The sequence below is a fragment of the Plectropomus leopardus genome, chromosome 1, assembly GCF_026936395.1.
Source record: "Plectropomus leopardus strain MGB_pleo_1.0 chromosome 1, ASM2693639v1, whole genome shotgun sequence".
Classification (NCBI taxonomy): Eukaryota; Metazoa; Chordata; class Actinopteri; order Perciformes; family Serranidae; genus Plectropomus; species Plectropomus leopardus.
In genome coordinates this window covers 28,309,428-28,331,691 of record NC_142176.1, presented here as the reverse complement: position 1 = coordinate 28,331,691, position 22,264 = coordinate 28,309,428, and the positions used below count along the sequence as shown (strand labels likewise).

The window sequence follows — 22,264 nt, the reverse complement described above, 5'->3', positions numbered from 1 at the left end:
TGTGTGTAATTAAAGCATCCCATTACCTTTAATGTGAAAAACTTAATTTTCTATCTCTTTCTTTTTTTCAAACTTTTAGCAGAATAGAAAACTGCATGTGAAAAGACAGTTATCTAAACCATGTACTATAAAGTATATAGAAGCTGTCTACATAAGACAAAAATAACAATCATAGATCCCTCAGAGTTGGCTAAATCTCAAAAAGCACACAAATGTTTGGGCAAACATTTAGTCTTATGTGTAACTGAGAGAAGAGCAAGTAAACAGGGTCTTGTTCTTATTTTGAAGAAATACAAGTCTTGTGTGCGGAGCAGAGTAGACAAGAATAGCAGTGACATTCAAAAGACTCAAAGGCATCTGTGGTTGTGCCATGTACTGAATGTATCTCAGTTTTCAAAATCTACTCACCTATCCTGATACATCTATGACATGACATTGTTCATTATGTTTTGGTTCCCAAATGGTAGACTTCACTTTGGCAAATTAAGAATGCACTGTAAAGTTTAGCCTACATTGTTTTTAACTAAATGAACCGTAATTGGACTTATTACATAAACCGCTCTGATATAGCAAACACATTATCCCCAACTCTGTAAGTGAAACATAGCACCCTATATCTCTGTGGAATAGTGCAGTCTTTGATAAACTTCCAACTATTCTACAAAAATATGAAGACTATAACATTTTTAAACGTTGTTCTGAGGATAAAGCTGTGTGGAAACATTTTTTTTTACCCACAGTTGAAAGGAAAAGTTCAACAATTTGGAAAATATGCTTGTTTGCTTTCCAGCCGTGCAGCAGATGAGAAGATTTATTCCACTTTCATCTTTGTTCGGTAAATATGAGGCTGCGGCCAGTTAGCTTATCTTAGCATAAGGATTGAAAACAGCACAAATAGCTGTCTGATGATACAACAATCCACCTACAAGCACCTCTAAAGTTCACATATTTACTCATTATGTCTCATTTGTGTCATTTGTACAAAAAATCTGTAGGATTATTTCTTTTAGCAGTGACTTCGTACAGTCTCGACTTTGAGTGGGGCTGGGCAATATATCGATATTATGATTAGACTGGAAATTGTCTTCAGTTTTGCATGCTATTATATTGTAAGTGTTGTCTTTTCATGGTTAAAAAAGGCTGCATTAAAGTAATGGGATGTCATTATCTGAACTGACCGGACTGTTCTACCTCGTTTTATTATATGCCGTTACTCACTTAGTCATTATATCCACATTACCAAAGATTATTTAACAAAAATCTCATTGTGTAAATATTTCGTGAAAGCACCAACAGTCAATCCTACAATATTGTCACAACATCGATATTGAGATATTTGATCAAAAATTTTGTGTTATTTTCCCCCCATACTGTCCAGCTCTAAGTGCGAGGTTGCCAGGCAACAAGCTAATCTAAACGGTAGCTGGCTTCAGGTTCATACTGACATAACAGATATAAAAGTGACATCTACTTTCTCATCAAAGTTGTGGCAAGAAAACTCAAACTGTCGAAAATTTTAATGCTATTTGACATAGATTAAAAGCAGCTAACAGGAAGTGTAATAAATGTACACAGTATATAGCTTATATGTTTTGTGGGTTTTTTTCCCGTTCACTCAGTCACTACTGTAGTAGCTGCCTGGATAAGACGACAGATTACAAATTTATGGGTTAGAGACACAGAGAAGCCTGAGAGGACGATATAGTATTTGCTTGAGTGCCCCTGGCATGTGCACGTGTTTTTAAATATGTCCTTTACAAAAATAGAACAAAGCTGCAGTCTAACAGAAATACAGCCACTGTAACAGTAAACAACAGACAAGATAGATGCAAAGGAGACAGGAGATCAATCAGATAAACCAGAGCAAATAACGAAAGACATTAGTTCTATGACACCAACAGGCAAACATTACCAGACCTTCTTCGATCTGCTCAAATAAACATGAAAATGTTCACTCACATTTCACAGCTATGACGCTGAAAGAACAAAATATATTCCTGTGCATATTCTGTGCAAGAAAAGCTTCTCATATTCCTGTGAATAATTGGTTTAATGCATGGCTTGCAAACCAAATTTAACACTAAAGTTAACGTTAGAAAGATTGCTGCTGCACAAACAAACACAACCGATTCACCCTGGCAAAAAATTCTATCATGTAATTTTTTTTTTTTAGTTTTTCATCCTAACTGTTATTTCCAGACAGCTGTAATCAGATTATAGAAAGGTTATGTAAGGTGCTATTCCTTGACCTCAGAGTCGAGTCTGGACACAGAGTCCCTGCTTTAGAGAAACAAAAACAAACGTTTGTCTCCCCTGGCTGGGTCCCATGGCACTTTTTGTTGTTGCTCAACGATTCTGAGAACCAGTCCAGCCACCGCCAGCGAGCAACCAAGCTGCACTCACATCCAACTTTTCCCGCCTGTCCTTGTAATTCTAGACAATTTCTTAGAGAGTGGTAAAACAACACATTTATACATGTGCACGCGCACACACACACACACACACACACACACACACAGTAACTTGGCTGGATGTGATAGGTGGAATGTGAAACAATGGATTTTGTGTGTGTGTGTGTGTGTGTGTGTGTGTGTGTGTGTGTGCGTGTGTATGTGTCAGTTCAACTCCAGTCACAACATGTCATACAGTTTACAACTCGGGCTCAATTTCCTGCCGTCAGTCAATATTAAATACGCACTTTTGCACTGCGTAACTGTTGAACATGTGACTATTCAGTCTGTCAGAGTCGCTGATAGACGGACACACACACACAATCAGCACCAGGCAGCCGGGGAGGGAACAAGGAAACACGTGCTGGGTTTTCTAAGAACTGAGTCATTCATCAGGGAGCAACAAGTAGCCAACTAGAGGGGGACAGGGAGGGGAGAGTTGGAGACAGAGAGAATATGGAGAGGAGAGGAGAGGAGAGGAGGTGGTAGAGAGAATTTGCAGAATGTTAATGTTTGAGCGGATGTGTTACAGAGAGAGAGAGTTGGTCTGGTGTATTTTACTGAGGTTTTGGTGCATGTGCTTATCAGCAAAGAACACTTATATCTATATTAAAAGTCAGTCAAGTCTATCATGGGTAACACAATAAATTGATTTATAAATGGATTATCAAAATAATTGTATTTTATACCTCACACTAATTACATGTATCTAGACAAATATCTCTTAAATTTGTCCCACTGTTTTTGTTTCTATCCAATTTAAAAATGTATTACCATTTACAAAATAATTTTAACATTTATAGAAATGGTTAAATGAGCAGATGGATATCGTTTCTGGGTTAAATATGCTGCATAAGCGAGCAGCTGGTTAGCTTAGCTTAATTTAGTTTAAAGCCTGGAAACGGGGAAATAACTAGTCCGACTCTGTCCAAACGTAAATGGATCTGCCTGACAGCCATCTCCAAACCTAAGTCATTTTATCTCATTTTTTTAATAAAAGCAAATAAAAAGCAAAGTCGGGCTAGCTGTTTCCCCGTTTCCAGACTTTTGCCAGAAAGTGACAATCCATATTTACAATAATGTCAATTATTCCTTTAAAACTTTAATTAAAAAAAGTATAATGCAGTGACTGGACTAAGCACTCTTGGACTCCTCATATGATGGCTGGTCAGTTAGACCTTTTTCCTTCCCTTGTTTAACCTCATTAAAAAGGTTTGGTGTGTAGAATTTAGGGAAAGTATTGGCAGATATGGAATATAAAATTCATTACTATGTTTACATTACTGTATTATCACCTGAAACTTGACATTGATGTGTTTTCGTTACCTTAGACTGAGCAGGAGTGACCTGAATTTGCGTTTCCTAGGAGGCATGACGTGCCCATCTCTGCCTTACCCTGCCTCTGATTGGCTTGCCCTGACCCTAACCAACCTCCCCCTTTTCGCCTGAACCTAACCAATCCAACCAACTAAGGAAACAAGTACTAACAGATCAGAGGGAGAGTAGAGCAGGTCATGCCTTTGCTATCCTAGGAAATGAAAATTTGTGAGAGGCTCCTCTTGCACGGAGTCCGCCATGTTGTTTCTACAGTCATACACCCATATTGGACAAATCAAACACTGGTTCTAGAGAGTGCCATTTGCATTTTTGTTTTGGCCACCCCTGCATGCTTGGCATTTGAGAGAAGTTTAAGTTAGTTGCAATATGCAACTTCAGTGCTAGATGCTATTAAATCCTACACAATAGACCTTTACAAATCCCACAATTTCCCCCCTGGGCATCAATTAAGTGTTTTTGATTTTCGATTGAGCCGCTTTTGGGGCGTCACATCAGCTGCATGTTAACATGGGTATCACTGAATTATACAGAAATATATTTAAGTTTGAAGGAAGGAAATCTTAAAGCATTTACACACACTTGACTTTTGTGCCATTTCAGGAATTCCATTCACGATAGCTCGTGTGTGACCACGTGCTTTGTTTGTTGTGGATGGGTGGATTAACATTAACTATGCATGCAAGACCCTGCCTCTGTGTGTCTACTGTGCTTGTTAGTGTGCGATAACTGATATGTCCAGTTCCCGCCTTGCAGGGTCACATCACGCCAGACACGTGAGAGCGAGAAAGGAAGGAAGGTGATTTGCTGAAATAGGGGAAGCCTGCTCTCTCCCAGGAACTCTCTGTCAGGTCAAGAATGCAATCTTTTCATCACCGCAGAGGTTGGTTCAGGGGGATGGGCTGCGTGAGCCAATCAGAGGGCTGCCTGAGCCACACATCACAACTGAGCTACTGAAACCACCCCCAACGTGGAGTCCTTGCAGGCATGCTTCATGGCTTCAGAAAAACCCAATTCGTTTGGTTTCCAGGGCCAGACATGGCTACTTAAGCTGCCTTACCACTGCCACCAATCTTGTTATGACCTAAATACATAATATTGGAACAAACATCTGCCTTGTGATTTATACATAAAAGAGAAACAGGGCTTTCTTTTTTCAATTCTATAAACTAAGCATTTAACATTTATTTCCAGCTCAACAAGAGAAAAGCACATGTTACTTGTGTGGTCACCAAAGTAACAAATCCCCTTATATAATATGGAGCAGTTGTTAGATTCCAATGTTTATTAACATCATAAATAAGTCATCATTTTGTCTATACAGTAAATACTACAGACATCGTGTTATCTTTAGTAATATAGAACATGCTGTGCTCTTTCTGCATGATGACTTGCATTCAACCTTATGCTTTAATTAGGATGATGCAGGCCATTGGAGACCTTTATTGTTCATATTATGTGATGCACTGCCTGACACCAACGGGTAAAAAAAAATTGTTTGATTTGTAGTTTGAGGCTTCACAATATCTGTTCATGTTTCCATTGATGATAAAAATAGTAGTGAAATGGAAATAGGGGAATTTAAAGTAAATGTGACACACAACAAACACAGTCTTTTCCTCCAAAACATATATAGACAAAATAATCCCAAATCATTTACCTAGCATGCAGAAATAATCTAACAAATCTTGACCGACAGTACCCCGATGGACAAACAATGAACTTCAGTTAAAGATTAACATCCGATATGATCTAAAGGAGGAGAAGGAAATGTGGAGGTGCTGCCCACACCCACAGATCCACTCACAGGCCTCTGCATGGTGGACTGTTACATAATAGCCCGAATAGCTGTGGTGTAATATGCCTTTTTAAGTACCCATGTGGGCTTGAAGTCATGCGGTGAGATATGCGCTGTTGATCTAGCACATGGTTATACCACACACAAACAAAAGCTCACATATACTCTATGGACCAGCATGCACACTGAGAACTGGCTGTAAAGTACAAGAGGAGGACACAAACAAAGACACACACTTTCTCTCTGAGATATACACACACACACACACAGGGTGAGTGTGTCATTTGATCACAGAGCTTTTAAGGACGCAGTCTATAGTTTTCTGGGAAAGGAAATGTGCACTATTTGACTGGTCAGGTGGTCACTCCTCAACTCCATCTCCCCCTCATGTCTCCCTTCACCTTCACACAGGCCTTCCTGTCAAGGTCTTACAATAACAGATTATTCTCAGAGAGAAGCTGGTGTTACGGTGCACTTTTTGGCTCTACTCTGCTCTGCTCTCTATATGAAGGCAATTCCATCATTTCCTTTAGAAAAGTTTTAACCCAGGGGTGGATTACTAGATGAGTTTACTCTAGTTATTAATAAAAACAACTAAAAGGAGAACTATGCTTGTTTTCAAAATGCATACATGGTATTTCTATGGTCTATGACATTCCAAAAAATAATAGTAAACATGAGCAACTCTCTTGCAAATCTAGTGCTAACATTCAAATTTGTGAGGTCCTCAAGTATAAAGCCTACAGCTATTTAATGAAAAAGTGTGTGTACTACACTCAACCAGCAACAGGTAAGACAGTCTGAAATATATGCAAAGAAAGTGTCAGCGTGGGAGGAATCTTTACTTTGTAAAACCTCAGGGAGCTATTTTTATTTATATTTTTTTCACTGAAACTTTCACTGAACATTATAAAAATAAGTTGTTGGGAACTTGCTGTATATTATGTTGAAAGGTTCGGTTTTGATTCAACATTTGCTAAAGGCATTTAAACAAAGTTTTGTGTTGGAGTTTGTTTTATTCCAAATTCTAAATTTGGACTGAAATAATTTTATTTTTATTGTTAATGCATATTGGTTCCAAATATCGGTTATTGGTCTCATTAAGTACTTATAATCGGTATCACTATAGGCCCTGATCAGGCCCTATCAGTTGACCCCTAATATTTTCTGTTTCAGACCTAGGGACACTACATAGAATAAAGCTCATTTGGGAAAAGGAAAAAAAAAACATTAGATGGGTGCACAAATTCAGGCTCCCATTCATTGTCTATGGAGCAGCTCCAGTCTTACTACTTGATGTCATCACAAGTTTATGACTTATTTACTGGTTTTTGGCTTCAAGAGAGAGTAGTTCACATTTAGAAATATTGGTTTAACTTTATTGGAATTCTTAATTTAGGTGGTGTTTCCCTTTAACCCTTACTGACCTTAAATACAAAGTATTATATATATATATATTAGTGCTGGGCCGTTAACGGCGTTAACGTGCTGCGTTAACGCGGGATTCTTATCGCGCGATAAGGAAATTATCGCGCGATAAACTATTCACTAAGTTGGGTCTATACAGTGAGCAAGGCACCAATTTCACTTTGTTGTTTAAGCGATACCAGATGTATACCTGGTCGAATTACGCGGAGGGGGCGTGAACAAGGCGGAAGCTGGTCTGCCTGAGTGACTGGAGTGATTGGCTCAAGCCGTGTCACAAAGCTGCTGACTGTTAATGGTCTTCTTCATGACCTCTAATGTAGGCCCACAGTTCAGTTAGGGTCATGTTATCAGAGGCTGCGCCCTCTGCTGTTCATTCCAGTTAGCAGGAAAAAGCTTTTTCCACATGGAGACAGAACCTGTTCCTAAATGTCTGTGTTTAACAAAATAAAAAAAAGTTAAACACCAAAGTAAATCTTATGGAACATTATTTTTCTTTACCAAATATTATAGTAGAACAGCTTTCTCAAGCATTTTGTGATGCATTTTCATCATTTAGATCGATAGATATTATTTTGAATGTCTTTGGCAAAATTCAAATCTATAATTTTAATCTAGATTAACTACAGGATTGCAGTGAGATTATATATATATATATATATATATATATATACATATATATATATATATATATATATATATAAGAGTAGGCTACATAATATTATTCTAGTTACCCAGGACCAGCTGTCGTTGGGGCTGTCATCCTCACTGTGGCTGCTGAAGCCGCGCTCTTGCACTTCCATGTGGGTCATTGTGGCTCCATGTCTTGACTGATGCAGAGTGTTAGTTCCTACTCTCGTAATTCTCATTAAATCTCTTGGTGGTGGTGCAAATGCTGTTCTGGTTAGTTCTAGATGAGTCCTTTGACTTTTCAGTCTGAGTAGGTGATGCTTTTGCGACACGTTGTAAGTGTTTCAGACTAAATTTATCAACAAGTGTGTTCTGAGAATCGAGTACTTGGAGGAAATCTGAGAGGGCCCAGAGCTGCTGGACTCTACTGCTGCTGCATGTGCCCATCTGACACCACTGTGGCCCCACACACACACACACACACACACACACACACACACACACACACACACACACACACACACACACACACACACACAGAGTGGTTTGTGCCACTGATGAAATTTGACAGCAACATTATAAATTACACATAAAGTTTTTCTGGTGTTTTCTTTAAAAATACTTGAACACAACATTTGCATGTAGTCTGTATATGGGTCATGCTAGAATTCAGGGTACGTTTTGCATCTCCAATTAAACTGTTTGTTATTTTTCGTTTCTCAATCCTTACTGAATCAGTTTTAATAATAATACTATTTATATTGAACTTTCACTCATAAAAATGGTTGATGTACATTTTAGAGACAATTTATACATAAAATATGAACTAAACGTGTCCCACCCCACCCATTAATGACTGTCTTTGGCACCCAATTCTTATATTCAACTTTATTTTATGTTAAATAACATTTTCAGAGTTTTTTGTGTTTACTCTATTAACAGTTATTCCTCTAGCAGGAAACACGTGAAAGGCATTGAGGTATGTCATGCTTTTTCTCTTATTATTTTGTACAAAATGTTTAGGATACACCAATAGCTTAATTATTCATCAAATCTGTTATTGTCATATTTCAGTTAAACTTTCCTGCAATTTTAAAAACACTAACACTACAAAGACACACACACACACACACACACACACATATACACACACAAAACCAATATACCAATATAAATAATAAATTGTTATAATTGTGTAAAAGAAAAAAAGTAGATATTTGCCAACATGTTCTGAAATCACCTTGCTTCAAACACAAATATACACTGACACCATTGATCTTCAGAGGGGGCATCTGGGGTCAGCAGCGTGGCCTGTCAACTGAGGACTTGGGAGGCTCTTTTTGCAGTCTCAAATATCTCCTGAACACTGGCATGCCCAGCTCAGGGCACAGCTCTGTCACACCGGGACAATATCATTTCAATGAACTTCAGACTTTCTCAGTCAGGCTGCCTTTTATTGTGTATTTTCAACAAGTTCTGGCAAACTATACTTAGCAGTCAAAGGTAGATAATTATAAGCTACTCTCGCAAGATTGGTCCTAACAGTCATAAAACTATTCTTTGGTGAACACATGAACTTTGTTTCTGCCCTGCATTTAAATTCATTTTGTAGTTTAAATTAAAGACAGTGGTAGAAAATGTGCACTTATTTATCAGATCCACGCTGGCCATTCTTTTTACAAAAAACAAACAAACAAACAAAGCTAAGGCTCCTGTTGCTCGCGTAATCACTTCATTACAGTGTGTAATCTTACCTTATGGGCCATGCAAACGTAGTATTTCGTAGTAATGACGGCGTAATTTCCCCGTGAACGGGCGCCGCAGATTGTTATTTCCACAATCCATATATCGATCTAAAATAAAAAACAATCCAACTACCGCACTCACTCTTTCTGCTATAGACATTTTATATTTCCCTCTTCCGCGTGATGACGTTTTACGCAACTAATGACGTCATGACGCTACGTTACCTGCGGTGCGAAAACATACGGTGGCGCCAGAGAAATGAATGATGAATCAATAACAACGCCTTTTCACTCCGCTCACAAAAATGAGTATATGTCAAAAAGTAAATAATAGATATAGTTCAAATAACTTATGTCGTGTTGAGAAATATTTTGTTTATGTTTCTACAATTACAAATGTTTTGGATCAGTATGTTTAGCTTTTTTGAATTTTGTAAGATCTGATGATAAAAAAACTCAATTTTTTGTATCTTTTTTTGAATGACACAATTTCAATACTTTAATCAATTATTTTTAGTTTATTGACCTTTAGCGTAGTTTGTACAGATTTTTATAGATATGAATCATTTGAATATATTCCAAAAATGACATCACAATAAGCAAAAATACCAATGTAGGCACTGGTGGACCATTTCTGTTGCTATTGAGTTCAGACAGTATCTGTGTATTGTGAAGTTTTAGTCTATTCAATTCTGTGTTTGTATGATATGTGGGGCATATGAGCACACACACAAAATGCATTGCAAATGTCTGTACATTTATACAATTAAAGGCATACATAACTGTACATTGTAAAATGCTTCCATCACATAGTGGCTTTGTGTTTCCTCAATAGTCACAAATAAAACCATCATATAACATGGAACATAAAATGTTACGCATAACACATTTTCTACATCCAACACACATTATTTCTTGTACACACAGGGGAGTACTTAAGTACTTTTTTGCATAATGCAAATCTGACAAAATATATCTAAAATACAGTCTTTCAAATGTAAAAACAGACATGCAAAACAAACCTCTACAAATATCCCCCAATAAAAAAAAATGTTGCCAAAAATTGGCTACCATTGAACACAAATGATTGTGTTTACCCTTTTTTAAAGCATCACATATTTACAAGGAAATGTGCAGAACACTGTGGTATAGCAAAACAAACTTGGACAAAGATAAATCTGCAAATACGTGAAGATATACAAAAGGAATACCTACAATTATTGAGTCTAGTGAGTGTCTTCTAAATGAAAAAAATGCATTGATTTAATTTCCAGTTTTGCTTATTTTTCCTCCTTAAAAAATATAATTAAGATCAAGATGTATATCTATCAGGAAGGGTTTTTTTTACAAGATGAACACTCTTTATCAACATTTTTTTTAGAAAGTGGATATTTATAAGAAAAACAGATTCTAGTGACTCAAAAAGGTTTCTTGGAAAAATGAGCTATGCAGTGGTGCACAAACCACTGTAATGGTACGCAACACTATTTTAATTACCAAAAAAACCTCCCTGAAAAATACTTAATCTTGCCCAAACAATCCTTTGCCAACTAAGAAACCTTGATAAATAAAGGCTACTAAAAATAATAGTTTTAAAAATTATTTCCTTGTTTCTTAAGCCATAACACATCATCATCCATTTGTAACCTGTTAGTGCATACTGTCATGCTATAAAAAACACACAGTATATTTCTTCCCTTTGGCAATTAAAGTGATTTCATTCCTGACTGACTCTTTGCAGCTAACTGTATACATGTCTTTCAGTCATATGTGTTTTCCAGTCAAGAAAAAGAGGGGTCGATCCTCCTTGGCATTGGCAGTCTGGAATTCATCGCTGAGCCTGAACCGCCACTCCTCCTCCAGCTCCAGCCTGCCTACCGTCTGCCTCAAAGAGCTACGGTCTGCGCTGATGACACACAGAGTCGCACCTACAGCAAGGCACACAGAGGGGAGGGGCACAGAGATTTTAACATGGAAATCAAATCGTTTTCTGACTTCATTTAGACAGTAGAGGCTCCTTGGCCGGAATTGATCCTGTCACATTGCAGTTATATGATGTGCTTCTTAGCTACTTTCCCACAGGCCGTCCCATTTGTTTTTGTAACTAAAATTCTACATGCAGCACTTTGAGGCATTCAGAATGAGACTGCACGTATAGCTTGCTCGATTCAGTACAATTACTCAGATATCCATCATTGCATATGCATAATCTGTAATGCACATACCAGTATACTTTCATTTCATGTACTTGGTTTGCCTTTGTACCTTTGAGGAAGGTGAACTTCTTTAGGAACCCAGGAGTCACAAAGGAGTCTGTGAAACAGAGGAGAAGGCCGCTGAACAGCAGCCCTGTGGTGCTGATGTTGACAGAGTGAGGTCGGGAACTCACAAAACATACCGTCACCTGCAGGTGGCACAAAGAGTGTGAGTGTTGGAATTTATGGGTATACGAACATATACTTCTGTTCAGAAGTTAATCATTTACACAAAACAAAGAGGCTATGATTCTGTGTGTGTCTGTGTCTGTGTTTATACCTCGGGTCCCAAGTTGAGATAACAGTCAACAGAGAGCACGGGGTGAGTGTAGTTCTTGGTGCTAAGTGGAAACAGCTTCTGGCTGGTGTGTTGAAGGTATTTTTCCAGGAGGAGTTGAGCTGGTGTGGCCAAGAAAAGGTGCTTGCTGTCTGGGGCACAGATGTACTGCGAGGGCCCCACTGAGGTGGGAACATCTGTCATCTGGAGAAGTTTTAAACTTTGGTTTAATAAACTTTGTTGCCATAAAGTTTTGTCACAAACATAAACAGCTTCATAGTTATATAATATAAAGTACATTCTCTCTTTCACTACTTCTATTTTTCTTGGCATACTGAAATGGAATTTATTTCAAACAATAATTAGTTATTTTGTTATGATTAGTGATGGTCAGAGTAAATAATTTTTTATTGAATTTTCTTTTAATGTGAAAAGATTATGATTTGTTCCTGTAAAGCTGTAAATGTGGCATTCTTAGTTTAAAGTAATAATTATTAAGTCTTTTTCACATCTTTGTAACAGTTTTGCTTTATGATCAATATGTGGTTGTGTTTTCGTGTGTCTTCAGCATCTACCTTGGTCTTTATGATAAACGTCCGGTATCCTCCTATGGCAATCTGCTTCTTCATGACACTGAAGCTGTTAAATCGGCAAACGAGCAGTCCGGCACTGTGTAGCCTCAGGGTGAAATCCACATCGTGACAGGTGAAGCGATTTTGGTCGTACTGGATGTTCTGGCTCCGGTCAACATTGAGGAGGAGGAAGTCATGAAGCTGGCCTCTGGAGAAAGGCTCCCTCTGTTTGTTACCTGGATGAAAAAAAGCAACTTCAAATGTAATTAAGTCTTGAAGCAGAAATTGTTTTGCATTCCACTCATAAAGTAGCTTAAACAATCAGCCTGAATTTGAAATCCTTCAAATATATGATTTAAAAAGTATCCTGTGCAGTCTAAAATAATAATTACTACATTTGAGGGGCTTACACTGTAACATTTTGTGTATGTGATAACACTCTGTCATAATGTTTTGGGGTTGTAGTTTGTTATGTTAAATTGCTGATATTTTGTCCCTGGGAAAAAAATAAACTTTAAGTTAATTTCTACAGTATTTAAAATGATTGATTGAAATGCTGTTAAAATAGTCCTTGACTGGCGTCAGTGAGTAGAGTGTCTGTCCCATGTAGGCTGAGTCTTTTGCAGCAGCCCGGGTTCGATTCCGGCCTGCAGCCCTTTGCTGCGTGTCACCTCCATTCTCTCTCTCTCCCTTTCTTGTCACTCTATAACTGTACTGTAATAAAGGCAAGAGAAGTAAAAAAAAAAACAGTCCTTGACTTTTCAAGGTTATTGATATCATGAGCGCTGACCTGCAAGTCCACGGCTGCTCCATTTCCTGATCCCGCACAGTCCGAAGTGGGCCAGGTCTGGACAGGCCTCCATGTGCTGTAAGACCTGCTTCAATGACACAGTGTGCTCCACTGGGCCACTAATGACAGTGGAAAGCAAACATTGGCTATGTTTAAATCAGGACACAAGATCAATTAATATATTATTACTGCTAATACAAGGAACAGCTATTTTTTCCACCACAATTATTCATATAATAATGTGTTTGTATGTACTTGCGTGCGTCGAGGTCCACTGCGTTCCACATAACACAGGAGTCATCTGCCAGGATAATGAAGGGCCAGACATCACCTGCTGGGCCCCCTCCCTCCAAACGTCTACTACGCTCCAGCTCCAAGTTGTGGTATGAAAGCTCTTTGATCAGGAAGTGAGCAGCACCTGCAGGAGAACGGGGATGGGTCATAAAGGCGGTGGACCATGAATAGTGAGCTGATACTGACAGTACTATATGTGTCAGTGTAACTGCTTGTGTTAAAAATCTATGAAAGTAAATTAAATTTCTAGATAGTATGCAACCGTAGAAATGGTAACACACCTATTCCCGCTCCGTTGAAGACAGTGGGCAGTACGAGCATAATGTGGTTGGGCCAGTACTTCTTATATACAGCCATCTCGTACTCTTTGACCACCAGGATGTGTAGATGTGAGGCTCCATCCATAGCATGGTACAAGTTAAACAGACCATGCTCATGACGACCGGTGGTCGGGGTGAAGATTGGACTCTTGATGCAGTCTGGACTCTGGAGAACGTGGAAATAAAATTAAAAAGTCGAATCATATCAAACATGATGGAATACGATCGGGTATTTTTTCTGGCTGTTGTGTTGGTCAGAGGTTGTTATTTTAGATCTTTACCAAATTTACAAAATACCCTATCAAAAAGAAATCTGCTGTGTACATGTCTCAATGAAAAAGGATTGGAACCAACTAGCTACAGTAATACATTTCCCATAAAAACAGTTTTAAGCATTGTCTGGCCTGTAGCACCACCTAGTGGAGCTGAAAGAAGTTGCACTGTAGCCAACCCTGCAAATCAGCACTTAAGTACATGCAATAGTATTGTGGGAAGGGATTTACTGAAACACAATCTCTTTCTAAACAATAAATAAATATTTCATGGTATCAGTGTTCTTTTGCAACATTAAGAAAGGTCACTGTATGATGCAAATGACTTTCTATCTATTCCACATTGTTGTTTTACTTACTTTAATCATTTTTATGTTTATGTATAGACATTGAGATTAGCAGCAACAGGAAGATATTGTCATTTTTACTGTCAGGGTAACACTGACCATTACAAACTACTGATGTCGTCACAAAGGGTTGTGATATTCTTTTGTGTCTGTTCTAGAGAGAACAGTACAAAACAATTATTATGAAAAAAACAGGTGCTATAAACTGTGGCTTCAGCCTACATCATTTTGTTCAAACTTGTTTTTGCTATTATTCATTATTTTTTCTTGTGCAAATTTGAGTTTTATGAGTCAGAAAATGACAAAAATCAACTAAAATCTCCAACATAAGGTGCCACTAGACTCCACCAGAACTGTTAGTTGGATAGTTCAACAGTGTCCACACTCCCTCAAAACTGACAATCTGACATTCACACCCAATTCAAGCAGCGATTGACCAGCTGTGTGGAGCTCAGAAAGTAAGATGTGCTTGGAGGCTTAAAGCATGAAGTTTTCTCTTTTGTTTTCCATCTGTTTCTCACGCTTTCTTGTGTACAAACAAGCGCAGCACCATGACTGTATTCCATCCAAGAGACACTGTCTGAAAATGTGCTCCCTACCCTGCTTTCGAGTGTGGCCATTTGGGACAGCCATCTCTTTACTCACATAACCTGAACCATACTATACTGCTTTATTATTTTTCTGTAAAGCAGAATCTGGCAAAAGAATAGCTAGTATTTGAGATTCAGTTGTTCAGGTCTCACTAGGGATGGACGTACCCAATCAGAGGTGAGGGGCAGCCGCATGCTCTCCAGCTGACCTCCTGGTTGACTGAAGCTGAAGTAGTGCTCTTTAGACTTTGGGATGATGAAGTAGAGCTGAATCTCTTCCCCAAGCAGTAGATGGGTGAATGTAAAGGCATGCAGTGTTGACTCATACATCTGAATATAAGATTAGAGAGGACATACGTTATTGCCTGTGATATTTACAATTCAAAAGCAACATGTGAGATTATCAGATAGTGATTTTGTTGTGCTCTGCTGACCTGATATCTGGGATTGAAGCCCAAGTACTGATGACACTGTTCGCAGTGGTGGTAGGTGTTGTAGGCTGCATATTTGGACAGCTTGATCCTAGATGTCCTCCTACGTAGGTACACATCCTCCTGACGCACAGGGTTTCCTTGTAAAGAGGTATACAAATGTACAGGTGACTACTGAGGATTTGTTTAAACATTTAGACAAGATGAATGTTCTGTTAACATAGTTTGGGCTGTGTGTTAATACAGTGACTTGTGTGTGTGTTTTGTGACTGTTCCTACCCTCAGTGCTGGGTTTATATCCAGGATTATAGACAGAGCTGATGTCATCATATTTGGGGTCATGGATGGTGTAGTCGAAGGGCATCGTCCTCACAATGTCTGGGTTGGGCCAGGTAGCATTGGGTGGGTGGTACTGCACTCCCTCCGCCTGTGCACCTAAATAAACACATTAACAAGTGTATGCATTAAACAGGAGTTTACTGCACAGTGAGTATGGAAGCTCAGAATCTAGTCTGGACTAGGGATGCCCATAATTTATTAACTTGATGACAACATCTGTGTTGCCTATACACCAGACATTTTACAAGAAAAGATATTCGTTGATGACACTTAATATCTCTTCTGCATTAAGTTATTGCTAATGCAAACAGATCATTCCCCACTGCTGCAGCTCCACATTAAAAGCACTTAACTGACAAAACACGGATTGACTATTATTCCTGTACTTAAAGTTACAGAAAATGTTGTGTGTTTGCCAGTGATAATAATAACACTCCTACTACTGTTCCTTAAAAATGTGTCTTCATGTGTCGATAGTTGATCAGTTTTAAATTTTGCAGGGAGCGTTGGAACAATAAGGAGCAGTGACAGTGAGCTGTTAGATGCAAAGCTGCAGATGACAGGCTGCACACCTCAAACGTCTTAGCATTGAAAGGTTAAGGTTCCCCATAGGCACTGGGTTTAAATTACAGACACTGCTGAACAGGTCCTTTCGAAATCCTCTGCCATCATCTTCTTACTGGAGAGCATACTGCATACAAGATGTAAGCTTGGCACCTTAAGCTTCGGCATGAGTGGGTCAGTGTGTATATGAAGGCACTTTTACATGACAGTCATTAGAGTTCTTCTTTTACTGTTCTTACACATTGATACTATTTTAATATGAGATGATATTTGTTTTATGTATTTTGTTTTAATGTCTTAAATCTGTGTTGTTGTGATGTCTTGTTTTGGATTGCTGAATTTCCTGTCTGCACAACAAATTTAGCCTTGGGTGCTAATAAAGAAACCTTGAACTTTGAACCTGTTGCTGCTGCTTTGTATGCAGCAGACACTTTCAGTCAATAATTGTAACATCCGTTGTCCGACAGAGTGTTGATTTTCAAAAATTTAAATGACAGTTATTGCAGTGGGCAAGTAATAATCGGTGTATGCCCATACACTGTAACACCGGTAACACAGACCACTGGGGTAAGCTAGTTCTGGACGCATTCTGACAAAATACTAGATACAATCATATGATTTTAGTATGAATAACAGCAAATCACTTGAAAAGTAAAAAACCTTAGGGCAAAACTGTATAAAATATAGCAAATGACTGAGAGTAAGGGAGAGAGCCTAGTCTTCATAATTTACATAATGAGGATGAGAATTAGAGGTTACTACTGCAAATATACTGACTGTAGTTGATGTCCTCTTCATCATAGATATCCACCTCCATCAGCCTGATCAGCATCCGAGAAAGAATACCTAGAAAGTGCAGGTATGCTCCCGTCTTGCCCACCTGACCATGGAAAAAAAACAAAGGTAAATGAATGTATAGTGCATAGTATCACCTGGAGTTTGACCGAAAGAAAGAAATAAAAAAAAAATTACTTGTGGGGGTCCACTGAGCAGCAGCCTGCGAGGGTGAAAGTTGTCACTTCGTCCCTCTGCACGATTGCTGCTGTCCATATGGTAGGAGCGAGGGACTGTCCACTGGCGATAGTACAGTGACTGTTCTGTACATGTCATCATCTTACTCAGCAATGGCCTGCACACAAAAGACAAAGGTTATCTCTCCTATCATGTATTAAAACAGGATAGACAGCTAAATTCCCTCAGCTGTTCAAAGTTTGATTCATATAGTCAGATCATGCTAACTATGCATAGTTCGGAAGGTCTAAGGATTGTTAGCATCAAAATGGCGAAATACTGGCTTTTAAACGCTTTAATTTCTCTAATATTACATGTAGCAGTGTGTAAAAAGTGTGTGTCAGTGTTACCTGAAGCTGCTCGCCCACGCGACAGACATGTGTGGCAGGAATGAAGTACACCGTGGAAGCCCGCTGCTGTCGCTGGCTGTGATGATATCATAGAGAGCACGGGGAAGTAGCACAGAAGGCGGGCGACTCACTCCCCGGGCCCAGGAGCAACTCAAATGAGGAGAGGAGGCTCGCGGGGACAGGGAGCCAGAGGAAGTGGATTTTGAGTGTTGCCGACGAGATTGGGCAGGGGGAGGAGGGGGTTGGGGTTGAGGTTGAGGGTGAGTTATTTGTATCTGGGAGAGGGACTGGTGTTGAGTGTAAGGTTGGGAATTTGTTTGAGATAACGTCTGAATTTGGTGCTGTGGCTGCAGCTGGGAGATGGGTTGGGTTTGGGAGTAACTCTGCACTTGAGGTTGGGTTTGGTGGTGTAACAGAGGTTGAGGATATGGAAAAGGCTGAGCTGGGGGCTGGGGTTGAATTTGAGTCTGCGATTGTGAGAGAGGTTGTATGGTGTCCACAGTCCCTTTTTGGACATTTGGAGAGGTTGTGCTTTGGGCAGGGAAGGGATCTGAAGCTCCGCTGTCTGGGCATGACTGCTGGAGCTGCTGGCTGCAAGACAGAGGGGAGTCCCCTGGAGATGGCGGGAGGAAGAAGAGAATAAGAAAAAAACAAAAATCAGTATATATCCCTTTAAACAGAGTGTGAACATTTCACACATTTTAAAATCTCAAAGAATAGTTCATGTGCATCTCATCTCACCATTCTCCTGTCCCTCCTCTTCCTCATTGTCAGTGCTGCTGAGTTTCTCTGCGTCACTCTCCAGCAGGTCACTTCCGGGTCCAGGGTTGTGTGGAGGTCGTGACTCTGCTCTCACTAGATAAGCAGCCAGTCCTAGCTCTTGCTCGAGTGTGGTTCGCTGAAGGTAGGAGCAGCTTATCACTCTTAGATCACAATACTTCAATGACCTGTCGGCAGAAGGAATTCACTGTTTAAACCCCAGATTACATTTATAGCTACTGTGGCTTTCCTGCAAAGCCTTTAGTATTACACATTTTTACCCAAGTAGTGGCTACTTCAAAAGTGTTAATGTTGCTATGCATCAAACCTATTTTTACTCATATAAAGTTAAAACTTGGTAGTGAAGCTGCAGTACATAGAGGGTTGAGAACAAAGGGTTAAGGCTTTAAGTCAGAAGTCAGGGAGTTACGATGAGAACCCGTGTGTGTACCTGGGCAGTGATTCCCCCAGTGGCTCAGCTCCTGACAAGATCAGAATGCAGGGAAGGGCCTCTAGCTCCAGGTACGTCCGAGGAACCCAGTCAGCATCCTGGATCTTCAGCCATGTCTGCAGGACACATGCACAAACATAAGTACAGATAACATGAAATCTTCACAGTCACTCTTTGTCTACATTTACATGCACAAAAATATTTAGTTAAAAAAAAAGGCATTCCAACCAAGCTGTTTACATAACAAATGAAGACAAATATTCCTCTAATATTCCTGTTTTCAAGCAGCTGTGCACAGTCTAACTAGGATTCTCTAACATGTTTATCACATCAAAATAAGGAAAAGTGAAACTGCTTGAGACGCTTGTGCCATTTTGCTTCTTTGCTTCAAAATTAGAGTTTTGCAAAATAATTTCCACCAGTAGCAGACTTGTTTGACCATACAAACATGCCCGTCTTTCATTTCTTCAACCACCTTCTTGTTAAGGTCAATGTTGTGATACTTGTGCATATCCAAAAAACCTGATAATATCCGCATCCACATGGGATGTTTAAAAGCAGTTGTGTTTCTTTGTAAAACAAGAAGGGCTTTCCTTCTGAGCATGCATCTCTATCCCTGTCTTGCAAACTGTTGGCTGGTTGTTATGTGTACAACACATCCATGACAACATTCAGAAGTGAAAGTAACACAGGTAAGGGGCTGTGTGTCAGAAACTGCATTGAAAGTTGAGATGCATAATCTGAATGTGCTGTATACATCTCCAAAGAATGCTCCTAAAACCTGAATAATTACGGCATATCCCACATATTTTAATCAGAAAATGCTACATTTGGAAAAAAGGTCCAATCTGGAATATCCAAACAAAATACACTGATTACATCACCTGTATCAAATTCAGAATACTATCACATTTGAAATATTAGTGGAATAGTAATGTGAATATTCACATTACGTCTTGTTATCTCTCTACCTGTAAGCCCACCTATCTATAAAATAATTTATCTTGTATTTCAGGAAATTATGAACTTTTAAAACACCTTGATCTGATCAGTGAAGTTCTGTCCAATATTCAGAGCTTGGTTTGGATTCCCCAGTATGATTTCAAAATTCTCCTCAAGACCCAGCTGCCTCCGAACTCTGGACAGCCGTCGATGGGCCCATGCTGCCAGAGCCAAAGAGGGGATCCTCAGCAGGACCATGTGACCATGGTGGGTGGGACATTGCTGCGCAGCGGTGAGCAGTGATTGCACAATCTCTAATGTTTCCACAGAGGTGTGCTTGTGGAGATTGTGGGAGCTGCCGATTTTGCCAGATGCAGCCATCAGAGCTACGCAGTAGTGTTGGATCAAAACTGTGGTCCGGATCACAGCACTGTGTAGCTTGGGGAACCTGGGACAGAGAGACAGTAAGGGTTTCCTGGTCCATTTTTTGTGTAGGCCTGCATGTAATTCAAACATGTTCATAAAGAGACATGTATTTGTGTAGATTAAACATTTGTGCTACCTTTCCTCCAGGGCAGATGCCATGCTTTCAAAGGAGGAATCGTAACGCATCAGAGGCAAGCTGCTCCCTGAACGGGTCGACTCTAAAAGCTCTGACACACCAAAGTAGCGCGTCTTCTCATGATACAGGTCCACATCCTGCGCACACAAACCAACACACAATGTTATGGGTGTAAACTTCCAATCAATCATTTTGTATCAGCCTCAAGATATGAGCCACTTGTGTGTATTAAATACAGAATGTGTATCTCACACAGACTTCCATCTTACGTTACTGTATGCAGAGGGCCAGTGGATCTCATTGTAGGGGCTGATGCGGGTATACTGTGTCTGCAGAGCGAAGGGGAAGGAAGTGACGTGGAGAATTAGGATGTTCGGAGCATCCCTGATCTGTCTGGAGTTTAACAACTGGTCCACCAGACCCAAACCACAGTCTGAGCTACAGCAGGGTGCACTGAATGACAGAGACAGACAAAGACAGAGACTCAGAAAAAGAGAAAACACATTAGATTGCTCTGATGCTTTTGTTATGCCTGGTTGCTGCTTGATGAAACAATAACAAGCAAACACAGTAATCATTCTGCATCATCATCTTATTCTCTCTCTCACACATGCCAAACACACACCTGTTAATGTCCCAGTGGGCGTGGTCATGGACCAGGATGTAGAGTGTGTAGGAGTTGCTTTGTGCTTCCTGGATGAGGCTGTCAATTCGTGCCTGAGCACTCTGATCCATCTTGACCACATAACGCTCAGCCTCCTGTTGAGACTCATACTCCTGGTCTGAACCCCCAAGCTCCTGAAGGACACCTGAAATACACAGCCAAAGAGAAAGAGGGTCAACATAAAAACAAAAACAAAAAAATTGATTCTTCATATAAGAGGATTCTTTTTGTCTTTTCCTTTAAAAGACAAGAATGGATAAAACAACTGCTGACAAAAACAAGAGCCATGTAACTAACCAGAGCTCCAGAGGTGGAGAACAGTCTGCTGAAATGTGACCTCAGAGGGCGGAACCAGGATCAGGAAGCTGACCCTGTCGAAGGAGCCAAGGTCCAGGTTCTGTGTGCTGGAGTCTGCTATGGCACAAACGTGGGACAGTAGCTTTCTGGCAACTGCCAGCTGAATGGGACGAACCAAACGCCACTCTACAGAGTATTCTACACAAGCACAAAACCATATCATCATACTCAATCAAAGATTTTTTTTCTATGTACTGATTGTTGTGGTATTCCATATCAATTGTAAACATCAAGCTGCCCATGTCTCACCTGAACAGGTGTCTTTGGTACTTGAAGCTTTCTCTTTAGGGCCTGGTGAGTGTGACTCCTTTGGACTATTTGTGTCTTTTGGACTGTGTGTGGTTTTAAGGCTCCTCTCGTCAGTTGATTCCTGACTACTGGATAACGGAGATGGCTCGTTATTGTCGACAGTGGCACTATCCAACAAGGAATCCAAATCACCATCTGAGAAACAGAAACACACACCTCATGTTGATGAATTAGGACCAAAATGCACATCAGTATGCCTGGACTGCACAAAGAAATGTGCATGGAAAAAAGAAAGACACACCTTGTCCGAGGGAATTGCAGTAGTGAATGAGTTCTTGGGCAACACCAGTAGAGAGCTGGTGGTTTATTTCTTTCAGACCCTCATTGGGGGAGTACATACTCTCTGCCAAGGCACGACACTGGTGTTTACCTGCCACACACACAAAAAAATCCACTGAATTAAAATCTGCTTTATTCTTTCAATT

General features: G+C 39.8%; 1 protein-coding gene across 2 annotated transcripts in view; it reads right to left on the bottom strand.

Moving 5' to 3' along the window:
* Positions 1-9,901: 9,901 nt before the first annotated feature.
* Positions 9,902-22,264, bottom strand: part of greb1 (growth regulating estrogen receptor binding 1) — a 29,143-nt gene continuing 16,780 nt past the window's right edge. For both annotated transcript variants that reach the window (XM_088079246.1, XM_042487772.2), the window contains exons 13-34: positions 22,081-22,209; positions 21,780-21,974; positions 21,471-21,668; positions 21,135-21,318; positions 20,779-20,962; positions 20,510-20,646; positions 20,044-20,395; positions 19,006-19,121; positions 18,537-18,742; positions 17,796-18,408; positions 17,407-17,563; positions 17,212-17,314; positions 15,811-15,966; positions 15,535-15,671; positions 15,269-15,430; positions 13,853-14,057; positions 13,533-13,695; positions 13,278-13,396; positions 12,491-12,723; positions 11,919-12,119; positions 11,649-11,787; positions 9,902-11,311 (exon numbers count right to left, since the gene is read on the bottom strand). In XM_088079246.1, coding sequence (XP_087935372.1) covers positions 11,148-11,311; positions 11,649-11,787; positions 11,919-12,119; positions 12,491-12,723; positions 13,278-13,396; positions 13,533-13,695; positions 13,853-14,057; positions 15,269-15,430; positions 15,535-15,671; positions 15,811-15,966; positions 17,212-17,314; positions 17,407-17,563; positions 17,796-18,408; positions 18,537-18,742; positions 19,006-19,121; positions 20,044-20,395; positions 20,510-20,646; positions 20,779-20,962; positions 21,135-21,318; positions 21,471-21,668; positions 21,780-21,974; positions 22,081-22,209 — 4,253 coding nt within the window. In that variant the 3' untranslated portion in view covers positions 9,902-11,147. The remainder of the gene's footprint in view (positions 11,312-11,648; positions 11,788-11,918; positions 12,120-12,490; positions 12,724-13,277; positions 13,397-13,532; positions 13,696-13,852; positions 14,058-15,268; positions 15,431-15,534; positions 15,672-15,810; positions 15,967-17,211; positions 17,315-17,406; positions 17,564-17,795; positions 18,409-18,536; positions 18,743-19,005; positions 19,122-20,043; positions 20,396-20,509; positions 20,647-20,778; positions 20,963-21,134; positions 21,319-21,470; positions 21,669-21,779; positions 21,975-22,080; positions 22,210-22,264) is intronic.